The following is a 19,401-nucleotide window of genomic DNA, read 5'->3' as shown; positions in this document are numbered from 1 at the left end:
TCTCTTCTTCCTATATCAAATCCTCCAAGTCTTTGGCATCAACTTCCAACTGACGTAGCTCTGCAATCTTTACAATCTTATCTGTAACCTCTTCATATGATTATCTTTTTCAAATCCTTCAAAGCCTTTTATGTGCTGTGGGCATATTTTCTTCCATGTGCCATTTAAACAACTTTTAATAATTTCTGCCCAGGCCTTTCATTAATTATGGCACGGTAAATATCATAAGATTTCCAAGTCTCTTAACGTAAAATTTTTTTCGTCATCTACTGAAGCCAATTCCTGGGCAAATGTTGTGCATAAATAGTATGCTTTCAAATTCGAAATAATACCCTGATCCATAGGTTGGATGAGTGAAGTTGTGTTTGGCAGTATAAATATGACTCTCACATTCGAGTGAAATCATCTAGATGCACAGGATGTCCAGGAGCATTATCAAATAGGAGAAAAATCTTGAAAGGAAAGTTGTCTTTACAATATATTTCAACCTCAGGAATGAATAAGCATTTAAACCAATCCTCAAAGACAGACACTGTTATTCATTCTCTCTGGTTCAATCGGAAATGCACAGGTAGGGTGGCTTTATTGATGCCCTTAAATGCATGAGAATTTCCAGAATGGTACACAAGCAGCAGTTTTAATCTGTAATCTCCCGTTGCATTATTTTCTTCCATGTAAAAAAGGGTAGGGATTAGACGAAGAGTAACATACTGGTCCTCCAGGTTGAGGGTTGTGCGGGAGGCTGGTTCCCTCCCCATGTAAAAAAAAAAATAAAAACTCAAAGCTCAAAGAGGAAAAAGGATGGACAAAGAGAGGTGACTCGGACTAGGAAAATGAAACGAAAAGGAATAATGGACATTTTAAATATTGTAACATGGAACATAAGAGGAGGATTAGGATATAAAGAAGGCAAACAAGTTAAACACTTAAAACAGAAGAAAGTAAATATAGCAGTCATAACAGAAACAAAGAAAAAATTAAAAGGTACGAAAGATTATGATTCTTATACAGTGGAGTAGATCAAAAGGAAAGAGCCAGTGGAGGGGTAGCAATATTAATAGATCGGAAATGGAAAACCAAAATACAGAGCTATGCATTTATAAAAAATAGAATAATAACAGTAAGATTTAAATTAGACAGAGGTTATTTATGTATAATTGGAATCTATGATCCAGAAGATGGAAAAGAGGAAGAAACAGATAAATTTTATTTAGAGTTACAAAAAGAACTAGATAAGAATGTAAAAAAGGACTATGTAGTTATTTTGGGAGATTATAATGCTTGGTTAAGGAATAAACCAATAAAAAATATTATGGGATGTTATGGAGAAAATGAAGTAAATGGAAATGGATATAAATTAAGAGATTTTTCAACGTTTAATAATTTAAAGATAACAAATACATTTTTATAAAACATGATATATACATAAATATACATGGTCGGCAAGAAGTACACAATCAATAACAGACTATGTAATAGTAAATCAAAAATCAGCAAAACAATGTGGAGATACTAAGGTGTTTAGAGGTTATGATATCATTTTTTAGTGGCTTCAAACATAGAGTTATGGGCTAAATGTAATAAGCGAAAAGCTATTAAACAGAGGAAGGAGGAGTTAGGTTACAAAGTATATCTACTTCAAGAAGAAAGTATACAAAATTTATAGGAAAAAAGGCTTAAACATGAAATAAGTAAAACATCGGAGAGAGAACAAATAGAAGAAGAATGGAATAATATACGAAATATTATTCAAAAGACAGCAAAAGAGACACTAGGAAAAGCAGTACAAAACAAACAAGATAAATATCTTAAATATATAAAAAACATGACAAGGGAGAATGAAGAAATATGTAAACAATAACATATCTACGCGTTTTAACGTAATAAAACTAAAGAAAGGAAGGCTAAAGCAGCAGAGTCATGGGATAGATTTATAAGTACAATAGAACATGATGTTCATGGAAGACAAAATTTGGCATATAAAATCATGAAACGAATAGCACAGAGAAAGACACTTCAAGAATAAATATAATAAAGGAAGAACAATGGAAAAAACATTATGAAGAATTGTGGAAAGACCCAACATATCAAACAGAAGAGATACAGTTAGACCCAGTTAGTGAAATAGATCCAATAACAAAGGAAGAATTGGAAAAGGCATTGAGAGCTAGAAAAAATAGGAAAGCAGTGGGAACGGATGGTATAAATGCAGAATTGATGCAGATGGTATAAATGGAGGAAGTTTTTTAAAAGATAGGATACTAAATTTATTTAATAAATGTTGGGAACAATAAAAAATACCAGAGGAATGGAAGATAGCAAAAATTATTTCAATATTTAAAAAAAAAAAAAAAGGAAATAGAAATGATACAAACAATTATAGAATGATTAGCATATTAAATGCAGTATATAAAATGTATAGTAAAATAATAAATAATAGAATTAAAATTATCTCTGAGGAAATATTAATAGAAGAACAGGCAGGATTCAGAAAAGGAAGATCATGTATAGATAATATATTTGTATTAAAACAAATAATAGAAAAACGAAAAGAGTTTAATTTAGAAATGCATTTAACATTTATGGATTATGAAAAAGCATTTGATTGAGTAAACAGGCGAAAACTATGGGACATATTGAGTAATAAAGGATACCCAGAGCATCTTACAAAAATAATACAGAGTTTATATCTAGGAACAAAAATAGTAATAGACACAGGTAATAAATGAACAGAAGAAAGTATAATAATTCAAGGACTTAAACAGAATTACCCCATGGCAATATCAGAACATGATATTTTTGTGTGTGCACAATGGAAGGAGTGTAAGAAATAAGGCGACAACTCAGCGTTGTTATGGGCCTATATGAGAGCTTGAAGGACAGGGTGGATGCCCTGAAGGATCTAAATTGAGGGGCTCATTAAGCTCTCAGCTGCCCACATCAACACAAGAACTTCCACTTGGTCATCGCGCGACACAGCAGCAACCCGTAGTTGTTGGTGACTCTATTGTCAGGGAAACGGGGAATATGCTTTGTAAAAAGGATAGGTGGAACAGGACTAGAGTATGTCTGCCAGGGACGAAGGCTGATGACGTTGTAGAGCGGATATAATCTTTTAAGGGCACAAAAGGTGATATAATTGTACACGTTGCCCTAATGATATTAAGAATAGGAGACCGGCAGAATTACTTAAAAAGTACAGGTCACTGTTGAACAAAAGCCGTGAATTAGGGTTGAATTTGAAAGTGTCGGCAATTCTGCATAGACACAATAGGAGGGAGTATATGATGAGAGCCTTGTCGATCAATTCGGCCCTGGAAAGATTGTGCAAGGCTCAAGGCGTAGAATTTTTTTCAGACTGGTCTGTACTTGTTAACAGGAGAGACTGCTTCTAGAGGGATGGGATGCACTTAAACAGAAAGGGGTCAAGAATATTTGTTGATGCTATCGAGGCAGTGTTAGGTGGGTCGGAAAACTTCTAGCTTGGGGGGAGACAAAGACAAATAGATTAACAGTAACCACTGGCAGAGGTGAAAGAGATTCTTGCACTGCTTCTATTGGAATGCGCAGAAGCCTGAAAAACAAGATGCATGATATTTCAGAGACTGCTGGGAGCCATTGCGGTACAAGTAAACACATGGGTTGTGTTAGGGTAGCTAAGAATAGAAACAGGTGCAGGTATACTTGCGTGTACACCAATGCTAGGAGTTTAGTAAATAAATTTGATGAATTTGAGGTATTGCTCAAAACATCAAAGGCAGATATTGTTGGGATATCAGAGACGTGGTGTCACACAGATATAAGGGATGCAGAACTGCAATTTGGGGAGTACAACGTCTACAGAAAGGATAGACAGGATAGGAAGGGGGGAGGGGTTATGCTATTAGTTAAGAAACACATAAAATCCAAGGAAGTGAAGCCAGTCAACATCGCTGGACAGTGCAGTGTTGAGTCAGTTTGGTGTGACATAAGCATTGGGAGATCAAAATTGAGAGTAGGAGTGTGCTATAGGCCTAATGACTCTGATGAGTATAATAAGAAACTGTACAGGGAAATAGAGTGGGCCAGTAAATCAGAGAGTCTTATAATGGAAGATTTTAATTTCCCAGATATTGACTGGAATTTGGGGGCTGGTCACTCACACACTAGCAGGGCTTTTGTGGATTTATTGGATGATTGTTTTCTACATCAGCATGTTCGGGAGGCAACTAGAGGGAGTAATACTCTTGATTTGATTATCAGCAGTGATTCTTCATGCATTAAGAATCTGCAGATAAATGAACCACTAGGTGGCAGTGATCACAGTGTGCTGAAGTGGGATTTACTCAAAGAGGTAACTACCATTAAGGGTAAAGGGAAGGGTTATTGCTTCCGTAAAGGCGACTACGATGGACTGAGACAGTATTTAAATTCTATACAGTGGGACCAACTGATGATGTTACCAACAGAAAATTCAAAATGGGAAGCATTCAAAGAACTTATCTTGGAAGCTACTAGGCTTTACATACCAACTAAGAAATATTGTTCAAGGTTTAGGCCTAAATGGATGTCAGATGAACTAATGAGGCATATGGCAGAGAAGAAAAATGCATGGGATACTTACAAATTAACACATGACACAGATGCCTATGATAGATACAAGTTGATATGCAACCAAGTTACAAAGGAGGTTAGGCAGGCGAAGGCAGATTACGAGAAATCCTTGGCAAGGGATGCAAAGAAAAACAGCAAAGAGTTCTTTACTTAATGTAAACTCTAGAAGGAAGGGGATGAAACAGATTGGTCCACTTGATATTGATGGGTCAACTGTTGATGATCCTGCTCAGGTAGCTAACAAACTAAATGAATATTTTGCATCGACATTCACACATGAGGAGTTATTCAGCGAGGGGAAAGCCAGGGGTGTATTCAACTCAAGCAGTAAGCTAGAGAATCTTGTAATAACTGAGAGTAAAGTGGAGGAGAAACTGTTGAAGATAAACACAAGAAAGGCACCCAGGGTGGATGGGATCTATCCTGTTATATTAAAGGAGGCAGCAAAGGAAGTAAGCAAACCGTTAGCCATAATTATGAGAGCTTCCTTGGACTCAGGGGAGGTACCCATAGACTGGAAATGTGCAAATGTGACCCCAATTCACAAAGGAGGATCAAAGGCTGACACAAGTAATTATAGACCTGTGAGCTTAACTTCTGTTCCAGGAAAATTAATGGAGGCACTGGTTAAAGAAGCACTGCAGGATCATTTAGACAAGACTTCAGTTATAGCTCAGACACAGCATGGTTTTGTTAAGGGGAAGTCTTGCCTGACCAATTTGATTGGATACTATGATGCAGTCACAAAAGAACTGGATGCAAGGAATAGCTTTGATATTATAAACTTGGATCCTAGAAAGGCTTTTGATACTGTTGCATATGGAAGACTGCTACACAAATTGGAGCAGTGTGACATTGGAGGCAAATTGCTGCTATGGATAAAGGGGTGGTTGAGGGGGAGAAGACCGCGAGTGTTAATCAATGGACACTGCCCATCGTGGACTAATGTTATTAGTGGAGTCCCTCAGGGCTCAGTGTTGGGTCCACTATTGTTTTCTGTATTTATAAATGATATTGATGATGGTATATCAAGCTTAATGTCCAAGTTTGCAGATGATACAAAGGTTGGCAGGGTTGTCAAGGACACTACTGACACTATACTGCTGCAACAGGATCTGGAAAGGTTGAGCAGATGGGCTGAGAGGTGGCAAATGAAGTTTAACATTGACAAATGTAAAGTACTACACATGGGAAACAGCAACCCCAGAGCAACGTATCAACTCTGTGGTATTACACTGACAGTGGTAGAGAATGAAAGGGACTTGGGGGTGGTTGTGCAGGCAGATATGAAGTTCTCTGAGCAGTGCAGACGGGCTGCAAGAGTAGCTCATGGAGTATTGTCAATGATATACAGGAATTTTTCCAGCAGGGATAAGGAGGTGATTATTCCCTTGTATAAGGCAATGGTCAGGCCACACCTAGAGTACTGTATACAGGTCTGGAGGCCTCATTTCAAGAAGGATGTAGAGCTGCTGGAACGAGTACAGAGAAGGGCAACAAGATTAGTGAATGGAACAAAGGGTTGCTCTTACGAAGAAAGGCTTAAGTTTTGCAAATTACAGTGTCTGGAGACTAGGCACCAGCGAGGTGATCTGATAGGTGTATAAAGCCTTGAATGGTTTGAGCATGCTCAATGCTGATGGGATTCTTCCTCTAGCACAGAATAATCACCTGAGAGGGCATAAATTCAAATTAAGGAAAGACAGATGTAGGATAGACGTGCGGAAATTTGCCTTTAGCCAGCGGGTGGTTGGTTGGTGGAACAGACTTCCATCCCTTGTAGTGGAGGTTGATAGCCTAAATAAGTTTAAGGCTCAGCTGGACAGGTATTTTGAACGAACAGAGGGGTGAAGTGGAAGTGGTTTTTTTTTTTTTTTTTTGGCTAATGCTGCATAAGCTTGCTTTCTTGCATCAAATGCCTCTACTAATGCTAATGCTAACTAGGTATTAAAAAATTGCAGATAAAGGAACCACTAGGTGGCAGTGATCACAGTGTACTGATGTGGGATTTACTTAAAGATTTAATTACCATCAGGGGTAAAGGAAAGGGTTTTTGCTTCCATAAAGGTGAGTACAGTGGTCTCAGACAGTTTTTAAATTCTGTACAGTGGGATCAACTGACGATGTTACCAACAGTAAATTCTAAATGGGAAGCATTCAAGGAATTAATCGTGGATGCTACTAAAAGTTTCATACCTATTAAGAAATATTGTTCGAGGTTTAGGCCTAAATGGTTATCAAAAGAATAATGAGACTCGTAACAGAGAAGAAAAATGCATGGGATGCATATAAATTATCAAGCGACTCAGAAGCCTATGGCAGATATAAGCTAGTCTGTAAACAGGTCACAAAGAAGGTTATGCAGGCGAAGCCAGATTACAAGAAATCCTTGGCAAAAGATGCTAAGAAAAACAGCAAGGTTTTCTTTACTTATATAAACTCTAAAAGGAAAGGGATGAATCTGATTGGTCCACTTGACATCGATGGTTCGACTGTTGATGATCCTGCTCAGAAAGCAAACAAACAATGAGTATTTTCCACATTCACACTTGAGGACTTATTAAGCTTTGAAAATGGCAGAAGGTTATCAAATTGTAGCAGGGTGCTTAATGATTTTATAATAACTGAGAGCAAAGTGGAGGAGAAATTGTTGAAGTTAAACATAAGAAAGGCACCTGGTGTAGATGGGATCTATCCAGTTATATTAAAGGAAGTGGCAAAGCAACTAAGCAAACACTTAGCCATAATTATGAGAGCATCCTTGGACTCAGGAGAGGTTCCCACGAACTGGAAATGATTCTGATGGGATTTCCACTTGTTCAGATTACGAACCTAAGGGGGCATAAATGTATCCCCAATTCACAAAGGGGGATCGAAGGGTGACACAAGTAATTACAGACCAGTTAGTTTAACTTCTGTTCCGGATAAAATAATGGAGTCACTGGTTAAAGATGCATTGCAGGATCATCTAGACAAGACTGCAGCAATGATTCAGACACAGCATGGGTTTGTTAAGGGAAAGTCTTGTCTGACAAATTTGATTGGTTATTATGATGTGGTTACAAAGGAACTGGATGCAAAAAATAATTTTGATATCATATATTTGGATTTCAGGAAAACTTTTGACACTGTTGCGAATGGAAGACTACTGTACAAATTGGAGCAGAATGGTATTAAGGGTAAGGTACTACAATGGATAAAAGGATGGTTAAGTGGGAGAAGACAGAGGGTGGTAATTAATGGGTGCTGCTCTTCATGGAGTAATGTTATTAGTGGATTCCCACAAGGTTCGGTGTTGGGTCCTCTGTTGTTTTGTATATTTATCAATGATATTGATGAAGGTATATCAGGCTTAATGTCGAAGTTTGCAGATGATCAAAGGTTGGCAGGGTTGTTAATGACAGTAATGGCAGTGTGCTACTGCAACAGGATCTAGATAATTTGGGCAGATGGGCTAAGTGACAACTGAAGTTTAACTTTGACAAATGCAAAGTACTGCATATGGGGTAGAAGTAACCTGAGCGAAAAGTACCAACTGTGTGGTACTACACTTAAGGTGGTAGAAAATGAAAAACACCTGGGAGTAATTGTGCAGTCAGATTTGATGCTTTCTAAGCAATGCAGACAGGCTGCCAGGGCAGGTCATGGGGTTTTGTCAATGATATTAGGAATTTTGCTAGCATGGAAAAAGGACGTGATTGTCCCTCTGTATAGGACAATGGTCAGGCCACGCCTTGAGTACTGTGTACAGGTCTGGAGGCCTCATTTTAGGAAGGATGCCGATTTGAGTGTGTACAGAGATGGGCAACAAGATTGGTGAGGGGAATGAAGGGATCCTCTTACCAAGAGAGGCTTACGTTCTGCAAATTGCAGTGGCTGGAGACTAGGCACCTGCGTGGTGATCTGATTGAGGTGTATAAGGCCTTGAATGGGTTGAGCACGCTGAATTCTGATGGGATCCTTTCACTTGTTCAGATTACGAACCTAAGGGGGCATAAATTCAAATTAAGAAAAGACAGATGTAGAATAGATGTGCAGAAATTTGTCTTTAGCCAGCAGGTAGTTAATTGCCGGAACAACCTTCCATCTGTCGTGAAAGTTGATAGGTTGAATAAATTTAAGGAAGAACTGGACAGGCATTTGGAGGGAATGGTGCGATTTTTTTTTGCTGATGCTGCATAAGCTCATACACTTGCTTTCTTGCATCACATGCCACTACTACTACAGGGATGTAGCTCGATATATATAAGTTAAACACCAACATTGTTTAACCTATACAGGGTGTTTCAGTTAAACGTTTCAGAACTTCTAAGAGGGGTAGGGTACATCCTGACAACTCGAAATCATATAGCAATGTGGGGTCGGAAATGCTTTCCTGAAGCGGTGTTGTACACAGAAGTCGTCGTGCGACGTCGTGCAGCACAGATTCGATTTTCGGTCAATGAATGGGCCGGTATTATGGGAGATCACCTCAACGGACCTTACCTGTTACCGTGTCGTCTAACCGGACCTATCTACTTGATCTTTCTGCAGCAAGTATTGCCACAACTTTTGAGAGATGAACAGATTTCTGCATCGACGCAACAGACAATGTGGTTCCAACACGATGGAGCCCCTGCCCATTATAGCGGAGATGTTCGTAACTACCTGGATGTCACATTTGGTCAACAGTGGATCGGACGTGGTGGTCCCGTGCGTTGGCCTGCTCGGTCACCCGACCTATCATGTCTTGATTTTTATTTCTGGGGTCATATGAAATCGCTAGTTTATGACACCCCTGTTGACAATGCTGAGGAGCTGGTTGCAAGAATCGCAGTAGCTGCCGAAGAAATTCGAAATTCGCCTGGAGTATTCCAGAATGTTCGGATGTCCATGCGTCGGAGATGTGAGGCGTGCATTGTAGCCCGTGGAAGAAACTTCGAACACTTACTTTAATCCATGTACCTTTTGCTTCTTTTCACGTATTATTAAAACGATTTCTCACTTACGGTCTCTTTTCTTTATGGTGCTTCTGTGTACAACACCGCTTCAGGAAAGCATTTCCGACCCCACATTGCTATATGATTTCGAGTTGTCAGGATGTACCCTACCCCTCTCAGAAGTTCTGAAACGTTTAACTGAAACACCCTGTATATATCGAGGATATGATATGTAAATGGAAGGAGGAAATTAATACATGGATATATTTAAATACAAAGAACAGGATTAATACACTGTTATTTGCAGATGATCAAGTAATTATTCAAGATAGTGAAGATAATTTACAAAGAGCAGTATTTAAATTAAACTAAATAACAGAAGAATATAAAGTTAAAATATCAACAAGGAAAACTAGAACAACGCTTTTAAAGGGAAAAATACAGCGAGAACAAAAATAGTTATAGATAGACAATAAAATATTAGAACAAATAAAACATTTTAAATATGTAAGAAGTGACATAACATATGATGTCAAAGAAGATATGAACGAGAAATTGGCGAAATTTCAAAATATATGTGGAACAATAAAAAAAATTTGGCTAAGAAAACAAGGAAAGAAACAATTGAAATTTTATAAAGCCATGGCAATACCAACACTTCTTTACGGTTCTGAAACATGGATACTAAAACAAAGAGACATTAATAGAATACAAGCTGCAGAAATGAAATTTTTAAGATATATTAAAGGATGTACAAAATTAGATAAAATACCAAACATAAATATTAGAAAGGAATTAAAGATATACTCAATTAATGAAAAAATTATAGAATATACACAAAGATGGAAAAAACATGTAGAAAGAATGGAAGATAACAGATACCCTAAATTAGCTTTCACATATAGAGAAAAAGGAAAAAGAGACAGAGGAAGACAGAAGAAAAGATGGGCAGACCTCTTTGAGACTGGAACAGGTGGATCGGCTAATCCATGAAGGAAGACAAGACAAGATTATTAATAGCTGTTCCATCTTTGATATAGCACCTGAATGCTGTTTTGTGATTACTATTGATTTTAAGTACGTTAATCCTTTGACATGTTCTTTTATACGCACACTGTCCTTTAAAATAGTATTCACTGTTGAAGAAGCGAGACCTAATTCCATTGCAATAGATGACAAACTTTGTCCTGCTTTGTACTTCTTAATCATTTTCATCTTAATTTCTAAAGCAATTTTGTCCTGTTTCTGGCACTACCACCACTTGCACTTTCCATTGGTCCCATTCGCTTCAATATTGTAATAGGTAAATAGGAATAAAGAGAAGTTTCTGAAAATTTGCTTTTTTATATGATTGAAAATTGCAGTGAATTGTTTGTTATTTGGTTTTTTTTAGGAGCATTAGCAACTAAGGCCATATTGCTCCGGGATATGCGGTGGTCATTCCCTGACCTTTCCGCATCCTCCGTATTTGGTGATGATAGGCTCGAACCCCAGTCAATTGCAGTGAAGGGGAACTCATTTCACCATAATGCAATAAAAACCCATGCAATTACAGTTACCAGTATTATCGCAAATGCAATAAGATCGATTTGGTCCTTGAGGTTGTCACAGACATTCTCTCAGATAGGCCAGACAAGCTGTACTTGCTACCTATGAGTCTAAAACGCTGAAGGAACTGATAACACTCAAGTCAAGTGGACCCAATTCTGGCGAAGTCTCGACGGTCTGTGACAGCCAAATCCTCTGCTTGCACCTTCACGATGGTGGGACTGTTAGTAATCATGGGTATAACCTCCATGCACAAGTACATGGTGGGTGACCACCCAGGTGTGAACCAACGTAACCAGGGGTCGAGGTGTGGCGGCCACACCACATGGAGAAATGCCGCCTCTCTATGTTACCAGGCAGTACTAGGTGGCAGATGACTCTCATCAAACGGTGCAATACCACCACTTTGCTTATTGGAGGCTTGAAGTGGTGGAACCAATGTTTAGTCTCTAAAGCTAAGTTCCGGTCAACCCTTCCCCATCTCTTCCATCATCCAGTATGATTGATGACTTTTGAGGTTATGATGAACATCGTGGTGAGATCCAATATTCCTTACATTTCGAGGGTACCGCTCTAAAACGGTGTTCGCAGGCCGGCCGCTACTTAGAACACCGGACCGAACCTATTGGTAACTCTCTAGGAGGCTTCTGGATCAGCTAATGTATAATCTTGCTACCGCTACTCTGCCAGATAGTGACTGAAGGGAGTCCGAGTAGTGTGTATGCAGGGAGCATTGTCGAGGCTACGTTATGTCAAGGATCTGGGTATATTCTTACCATGTGTACGCTTATCCAAAAATTTCATTACTTCATACAGCATGTCCCACCCACTTTTTCTTACTATTGAATACACCATGAATTGTCAAACTAATAGAGCAAGCTTATCTGCGAAAAGATCTAAACCTCCCAAGCACTTCCAAATTCATTTCACAAATATACGTGGTCTCAATTCTAATCTCAACGATGTCCATTTCCACTTGCAGTCTGCCAAACCCCATGTACTTTTTCTGACAGAATCTCAGTTATCGGTTGATTCAAATACTGCTCATATCAGATGACCAAATTATTCGCTGTATGATTCTTTTCTCCTCAAAGGTGGTGCTTGTGCATATGTCCGTTCTGATATTCCCTGTCAGAGACTTGGCAATTTGGAATCTCCTCTCTTTGATCTTCTCTGGCTTAAAATTTCTCTACCTCGTTGTGTCATATTCATCTGTTGTCTCTATCATTCTCCCAACTCCACTAATCACTTGGAGCTCTTTGACTTCCTCTCTTTGCAAGTTGACTTTCTCCAGTCCAACTTTCCTAATAGTGAGGTAATTTTCCTTAGTGTTTTTAATGTTCACAACTCCAGCTGGCTTCCGTTTTTTAGTCACACCGACTCAGCTGGTCGAGATGCTGAGGCTTTTGCAATTACTAATGACCTTGCACAGATTGTTCATTTACCTACAAGAATACCAGAAAATCCTAACCATACAGCCAATACCCTTGATCTTTTTCTCACAAACAACCCTTCTAAGTACACGGTCGAAGTGACAGGTCCTTTAGGCACTTCAGATCACAACTTGGTGATTGTCTCTTCTCCAATGGAACCTTTATCTCATGGCTATTCCCGATCTCGTGTTGTTTGGCATTACAAGAATGCAAAATGGTATGACCTGCAAGACTTCTTTTCTTTGGTCGGATTACTGTTTCAAAAGTTCTGATGTCAACGTCTGTTCAGATCGTGTCAGTGAAATTATTCTTGCAGGAATGGAATCCTTTATCCCACACTCCACTTTAAAATCTCGTCCTTTATCTAAACCTTGGTTTTCCAATAAATGTGCTAAGGCTCTTCAAGAGAAGAATGTTGCATATTGTAATTATCTTGTTTCTAATTCTTCAGTTTCATTTTCTGCCTACACCAAAGCTCGCAACAACTGTAAAGCAGTTATTAACCAGTCCAAACTAGAGTTTGAACAGGCTAAGAGTAGAAAACTTGCTTCTTGCCCTAATGGTAGCCGAGCATTCCGTTCTCTTGCCAAAGCTATTGACAGCAACTTTTTCCCAACTCTACTCCCAACACTGTCAAAACCAGATTGTTCTGTTGTCACTTCAGCTAAGGATAAAGCTGACCTGCTAGCATCCCATTTTTCTTTCAACTCATGCATTAACGATCTTGGTAAAACACCTCCCACCATTCCCAACACGCTCCATTCAATGGTTCCTATGGTCTTCCGTCAAAAGGATGTCAGAAGGATTTTGACGAATCTTGATGCTAAGAAAGCTCAAGGTCCTGACTGTATTTCTCCACTTGTTCTCAAAACCTGTGCTCCTGAACTTACTCCTATTCTTTGCCGCCTTTTTTCACTTTCTTATTCCAAAGGTGTTTTTCCTTCTGCTTGGAAATTTGCTCATATCAAGCCAGTTCCTAAAAAGGGTGACAAATCCCTCCCATCCAATTATCGTCCCATTGCAATTACTTCTACTCTTTCTAAAGTAATGGAGAAATCAATTAACCGCCAACTCTTAAACTACCTAGAAACCTTCCGTGTGATCAACGATCGCCAGTATGGATTCTGTCAGTGTCGATCCACTGGTAATATTCTGGCTTATGTTACCCATTTATGGACTAATTCAATGGAAAGGTTCGGTGAAACACAAGTAGTTGCTCTTGACATCTCAAAGGCTTTCAATCATGTTTGGCATAAAGGTCTTCTATACAAGCTTCCATCTTATGGTCTGCCAACTGTTTTTAGTAATTGGTTATCCAGTTTTCTCTCTGATCGCTCACTGAGGGTAATGGTAGATGGCTCTCTGTTTTCTAACTTCTCCACTAATGATGGTGTCCCACAAGGTTCAGTTCTTTCCCCTACTCTTTTCCTCTTGTATATTAATGACCCTCTTCCATTGACTGGAAATCCTATCCATAGTTTGCCGATGATAGCACATTGCATTCCACTTTCCATTTTGAGGAACATTGTCCTGCTCAATTAGCTTCAACTTCTCGAAAATCTGCTACCAATTCCCTAAATGCCGATCTTCAGGTAATTCTTCAGTGGGGCAAAGACAACTTAGTTGATTTCAACACTCTATGGTGTTCCACATCACAGCAGCAGAGAAGGTAAGACGTCTCGTAATTGAAATAAAAAAAAAAATAATAATAAATAAATTTTCTGCTTATACTCTGATATGGCCACACAGAAACAGAGAGGCGCCTCCGTAGCCAGGTGAGAATGAGCAACAATACGTAGCACAGGCTTCTTGATTAGACCGGAGTTCGAGCCCATCACCACCAAATACGGAGGATGCGGAAAGGTCAAGGAATGACCACCGCATATTCCCGGAGCAATATGGCCTTAGTTGCTAATGCTCCTAAAAAAACAAAAAAAAAAAAAAAAAAAAATCAACAACAGATGGTTTACAGGATAGAGAGAAAGAGAGAATACAAGAACATCCCATACTAAGCAGTAATGTGAGCTGAAACCACATCTAAAAGGTTTGCTATGGATATGGTGATTTCTTCTGTTAAACTACTTTTATAACATATAGATGAAACAAATTAAAATAGTTTATTGCATTTCATAATGAATAGCTACCAACTTTTGATAGCTGGAGATAGAGCTGCCGTAATCAGGAGCAAAAACAGGAGATTTTTTTTTTTTTAGAAAAAGCAATTTTTCTTTTTTTGAAGTGCCCACACTAGAGACACTGTCCTTAATTTATAGTCATACACCCATTTGATGTTTAACCCTTCACTGGATCAAACAAGTATACAATCACAACAGCAATATTCAGAACTGCACTAAATGTTGCTTGATTCTTTTATTTTTTCTTTTTTTTTTAATAAAATAGTAAAGTTTGCTGCAGATGCTGTGGCATACTGCTGATCAGTTCATCATCCCTCAACCTGTTTTAACATTCATGACATTATCTCTGTACTCATCTTTCAGTAACCTTTCATGATTTTAAATGAAAAGAAAGACAGTATTTACTAATTTGTTGACAGGTGAGAATGGTGTTCTGACTCATTTTTAATTGCTACAGGTAAAGTGAATTAGAGGAAGTGTCATCCTACACATTCGTTTTCAAAGATGAATCTTTAATGATATCAGTTTTTAATAAACTTTGATTTCTTTTATTACTCTTTATTGCTTTCTAAATTGAGAATGGGTATTATTCATTGCATTGCATTGGAAATAAAAAACCTGAAGGATAAAGTTTGCTTTTTTATGACAAACGGAACAGTTACAGCAAACTAGCCTCAAATGTTTATTTGTTATTGAAAAATAAGAAAATCACATAAATTTAAAATAATTAAACTTTAATATAGTTTTACTATTTTTTTTTTTAAATGAAAAAGACAAGAGGAAAAACCATGTTATTGAAAAGATGGAGACAGGTCAAGGTAATAATAATAATAATAAAAAGCTCCTCCATCATAAATTTACACAATTAGCAGCTATGATAATGACATACATAACTTTCCTTGTATGTCATATGACAAAGCATTAATTAGTTATTACAATTTGTAAGAAACAATGTAACACATGTAGGATGCAACATGCACTCTTAATTTATAGTTTTTATGGATAGTCAAGCATAAATAACAGAGTCAGAGGTTTTTAGACAATAAAGAATATGCAAATATCACTGTACCTATATATTTTAAAATAAAGCAGTGTGGACGTGTTCACCTTTAGTACTTGGGTGTTATAAAAATAACATTCAGTTTCTTGAAATGTGTATTTAAGTTTATTAACCTTAAAGTACTTCAGGCAAACAATGGAAAGTTAAATTATCTACACTTATAATTGTTTATAAATTACTCTACTGATATAATTAATTCGATTATATCTAATTTACACTAAAGCATATAACACAATTTAAGTTAAAATGCATTTTATGTGAAAATTTTCCCTTTTTTGTTTCTGGTAGTGCAAAATCTGACCTGCTTCAAAATTTTTCCAGTCTTCACTTTCTGGAAGTTGTCAGTTATGCTACTATGAGAAGGGGGGGGGGGGTGAACTCAAAGGTTAATTACCTGTTTTCAGGAGGCAATCAATGATACCCTTAAGCACCACCAATAAAGATGAATGTTGGGTGAGAATAGATATAGAACTTTGTAGTCCTGTACTTATATCCTGTATTTTGTATCCTGTATCTTCTGAACCTATATGGTTTTCGTTAATTTCTGTCTCTTCATTCGTGAAAGGTAAAATTTGAGGAAAGAAATGGGAGTTGGCCACAATGCTCTGGTAAAGAACAGTCATCAGTGTAAGGACTACACCAGATGCAGGAGTTGTTAATTCAGCAAGGATGCTCTCATTCATTCCCTATACAAAGGAGGAGGGGATGGGAAATAAGTTACAGAAATTATATATATAGAAATATCAAATTGTATTCAAATTATTTACATTATTTACAAAACGTTATTGTACATGTTGGGCATAACCTCTTTCTGTATACAGCCGTGAGCATATTAGATTTTCTACTTGGTGCATCAACCTCATATTATAGTGTTCAGAAATTCTTCCATGAACTTAATCATATTACGCTACTTACATAAGATAAAATGTTCAGTCATTCCACAATATGTTACAGCACTTTTATCAGAGCCTTGATCACTTGCAAATAAAAAAAAGTTTGCGAGTGATCAAAGCTCCAGTAAAGATGCTGTAACATATGGCTGAACAATAAAATCTTTTATCATGGTATAAATAGTGCAGAAATTAGAATTTATCTTGATGAAATTCCACTCATACTTAAAATTTCATCCATACTAAATTTACATTTTCACCTTAGCTTCAGTTGTTTAATTTGTGCTAAAAAAATTCAAAATTCTGTGGGAGATCCATATACAAAAATGATGAAATTAGTTCAATTGATGCATAAGCAAATGTAGATGATATAAATGCACAAAAAAAGTAACGAGGAGTTATATACGCACGCACGCACACGCACACACACACACACACACAAAACCAGGCCCTGCATACCGCAAGTTCAATTAACACAGTTTTCAGTTATAGCTACTTGAAAAAAATTATACATGATACAAATTTACAGTTAACGCGATCTTTTTTTTTATGTGATTGTTGAAAAACATTTCAATCTCGTTAAGATTACCGCGCATCGGACGGGCAATAAACAAGGATTTGCCTGCTGCCCACCTCAGTGTGTTCCGTCCACTATCCGAAGCAGATGTGTTACTTGTTTGTCTCCCGCTAATAAAGTCACGTGCAGACTTGCATTTAAAAATTCCAATTTTTAAATGAGCCAGATGAAAATATTACTGCAAAGGAAATAATGGTAAAAGAACTAGATGAAATCTTTCATATTGAAAAATAACGAAACAGGCGTAGGCCTGTTTCGTTATCTTTCATATTGCAGAGAACCTCAAACAAAAGGTTTGAGGCCCTCTGCGATACTGTATTTATTTAGCCGGGGTCAGGAGAAGATTGTTGTTATTATTATTATTATTTCATTAACTTGGTTTTTAGGAGCATTAGCAACTAAGGCCATATTGCTCCGGGATATGCAGTGGTCATTCCCTGACCTGTCCGCATCCTCCGTATTTGGTGGTGATGGGCTCGAACCCCGGTCTAAGCAAGAAGCGTGTGCTACGCACTGCTGCTCTTCCTTTCCACCTGGCTACGGAGGCACCAAAGAGAAAAGATTGTTGTCAGTTATCGGAAATTGACTGATGAAAAAAAGAAAGGCAACACTATTCAAACGACTCTGTTCAAATATTTCTGTAACAGTTTCTTCTTCATTGTGTATTTTATGCAATAAACATTTAATTCTGTAATTATCTTTTACATGGTATACAGTTAACAAGTTATTTAAAAGGTATTTTAAAAATTCTTTATGGACATTCCTGAAGGTCATGGACCAATTAATTTTTCCTACCGATTATTATATTTGATTAATGTGTTTCCATTTTGTGCAATGTGCTCGTGCAATGAATTAATCATGTTAATTGAGGTCAGCCGGTATACATACTGAAGTTAGGCAAAATTCCATAAAGAAACTCCCTCTACAGAGCTGGGCCCTAGTGGAAAGCTTACTCAGAAAAGGCAAGTTTCATAGTGAAATTTTTGAAATTAAATGGTTTTAAATATTAATTTGTTCTTATTTTGACGTAATTGACCAACATTGGGGCAAAATTATTTTAAAGCATCAAATAAGAATTTATTTTATTTTATTTTATTTTATTTTTTTTTTTTTGATGCAGTGATAACCTCTAGGATTTCTTGTGCATTCAGCAAACGCATTCCTGAAAGGGTTAAGCATTCCACACTTCTTTCTCTCTCTTTTTTAACTATAACATTTCCTCCAACAAAATTATTATTGATCTATGGAGATTACATACGATATCTTTCAATCAACAGCCACCATCCATTCACCCCATCTCTTTTCCTTTTTTATGAAGGATAATTTATATGTATTCATATATGAGGTGTGATCAAAAAGTTCAGGGACTGATTGTAACTTGAAATTGCAGCATCATAGCAACTTCTTGCAACATGTTCGGTAACTCATATAGACACAGGAATTCTGTTTATCTACAGTCAGTCTGAATTGGTGTTTTATGTTTTTCATCACATATTAAATGAATTATTTACTGAAGAGAAAATTTGCAACGAATTTTGTTTCATAATCAGAACTCATGAAATGTTAAAAATGGCTTTTGGAGATAATGCCATATGCTGTTAAAAGACTTTTCAGCATTTCCTAAAGTTTAAAGAGAGCAGATAATTTTTGCTGTGGCTGCCCTTCAATTTGTGTTCATAATCTGGTCAGGAATGATCGACATTAGTGAAATTGGTATTTCTTATTGGACATGTCAATCAATTTTAATATGAGGATTTGGGCCTATGATGCATTTTAATATTAAGGATATTAATAAGGAAGGTTCACAACAAGAATTAAATATTTAAAATATGACTTGTAATAAAACACAGGGTATGATACAACAGTAAAAAATTTAAGATAAATATATTCTGTAAAGCAAAAAAATAGTTATATTCACTGGTACAGGTTCATCCTTAAAAAAAAAGAATAAAATTAATGGCACATTAGTTTTATTTTTAATTTTTTTTAATTTAAATTTATAAAAATAAAAATTTATTTTTAAAAAAATATATAATCAAATAAAAAAATAAAGTTACTGGCACACTGGCAACAAACGCCAAAATGTGCCAAGTACAATTTTAAAAAATAAATAAACAATAAATAAATAATCTTTAGTGGTAAAAGTAGTTACATAGACCACAACAGATTTGTCATTCTTAAAAATGTGAAAGCATCACACACACATTGTCACTGTTAGTCTGCTTGAATGTAAAGGGTTTGGAGAG

At 37.0% G+C, this 19,401-nt stretch overlaps 1 protein-coding gene across 2 annotated transcripts in view; it reads right to left on the bottom strand.

Annotated features, from left to right (window-relative positions):
- Positions 1 to 19,401, bottom strand: part of Nup205 (nuclear pore complex protein Nup205) — a 738,550-nt gene that overhangs the window by 230,096 nt on the left and 489,053 nt on the right. For both annotated transcript variants that reach the window (XM_090387115.1, XM_090387116.1), the window contains exon 27: positions 16,083 to 16,374. In XM_090387115.1, coding sequence (XP_090243241.1) covers positions 16,083 to 16,374 — 292 coding nt within the window. The remainder of the gene's footprint in view (positions 1 to 16,082; positions 16,375 to 19,401) is intronic.

The sequence above is a fragment of the Mastigoproctus giganteus genome, chromosome 13 (assembly GCF_048544385.1).
Source record: "Mastigoproctus giganteus isolate SK-2022 chromosome 13, ASM4854438v1, whole genome shotgun sequence".
NCBI classification, from domain to species: Eukaryota; Metazoa; Arthropoda; class Arachnida; order Uropygi; family Thelyphonidae; genus Mastigoproctus; species Mastigoproctus giganteus.
The sequence above is the reverse complement of the archived record's forward strand: the minus strand, read 5'-3'. Positions and strand labels throughout refer to the sequence as shown.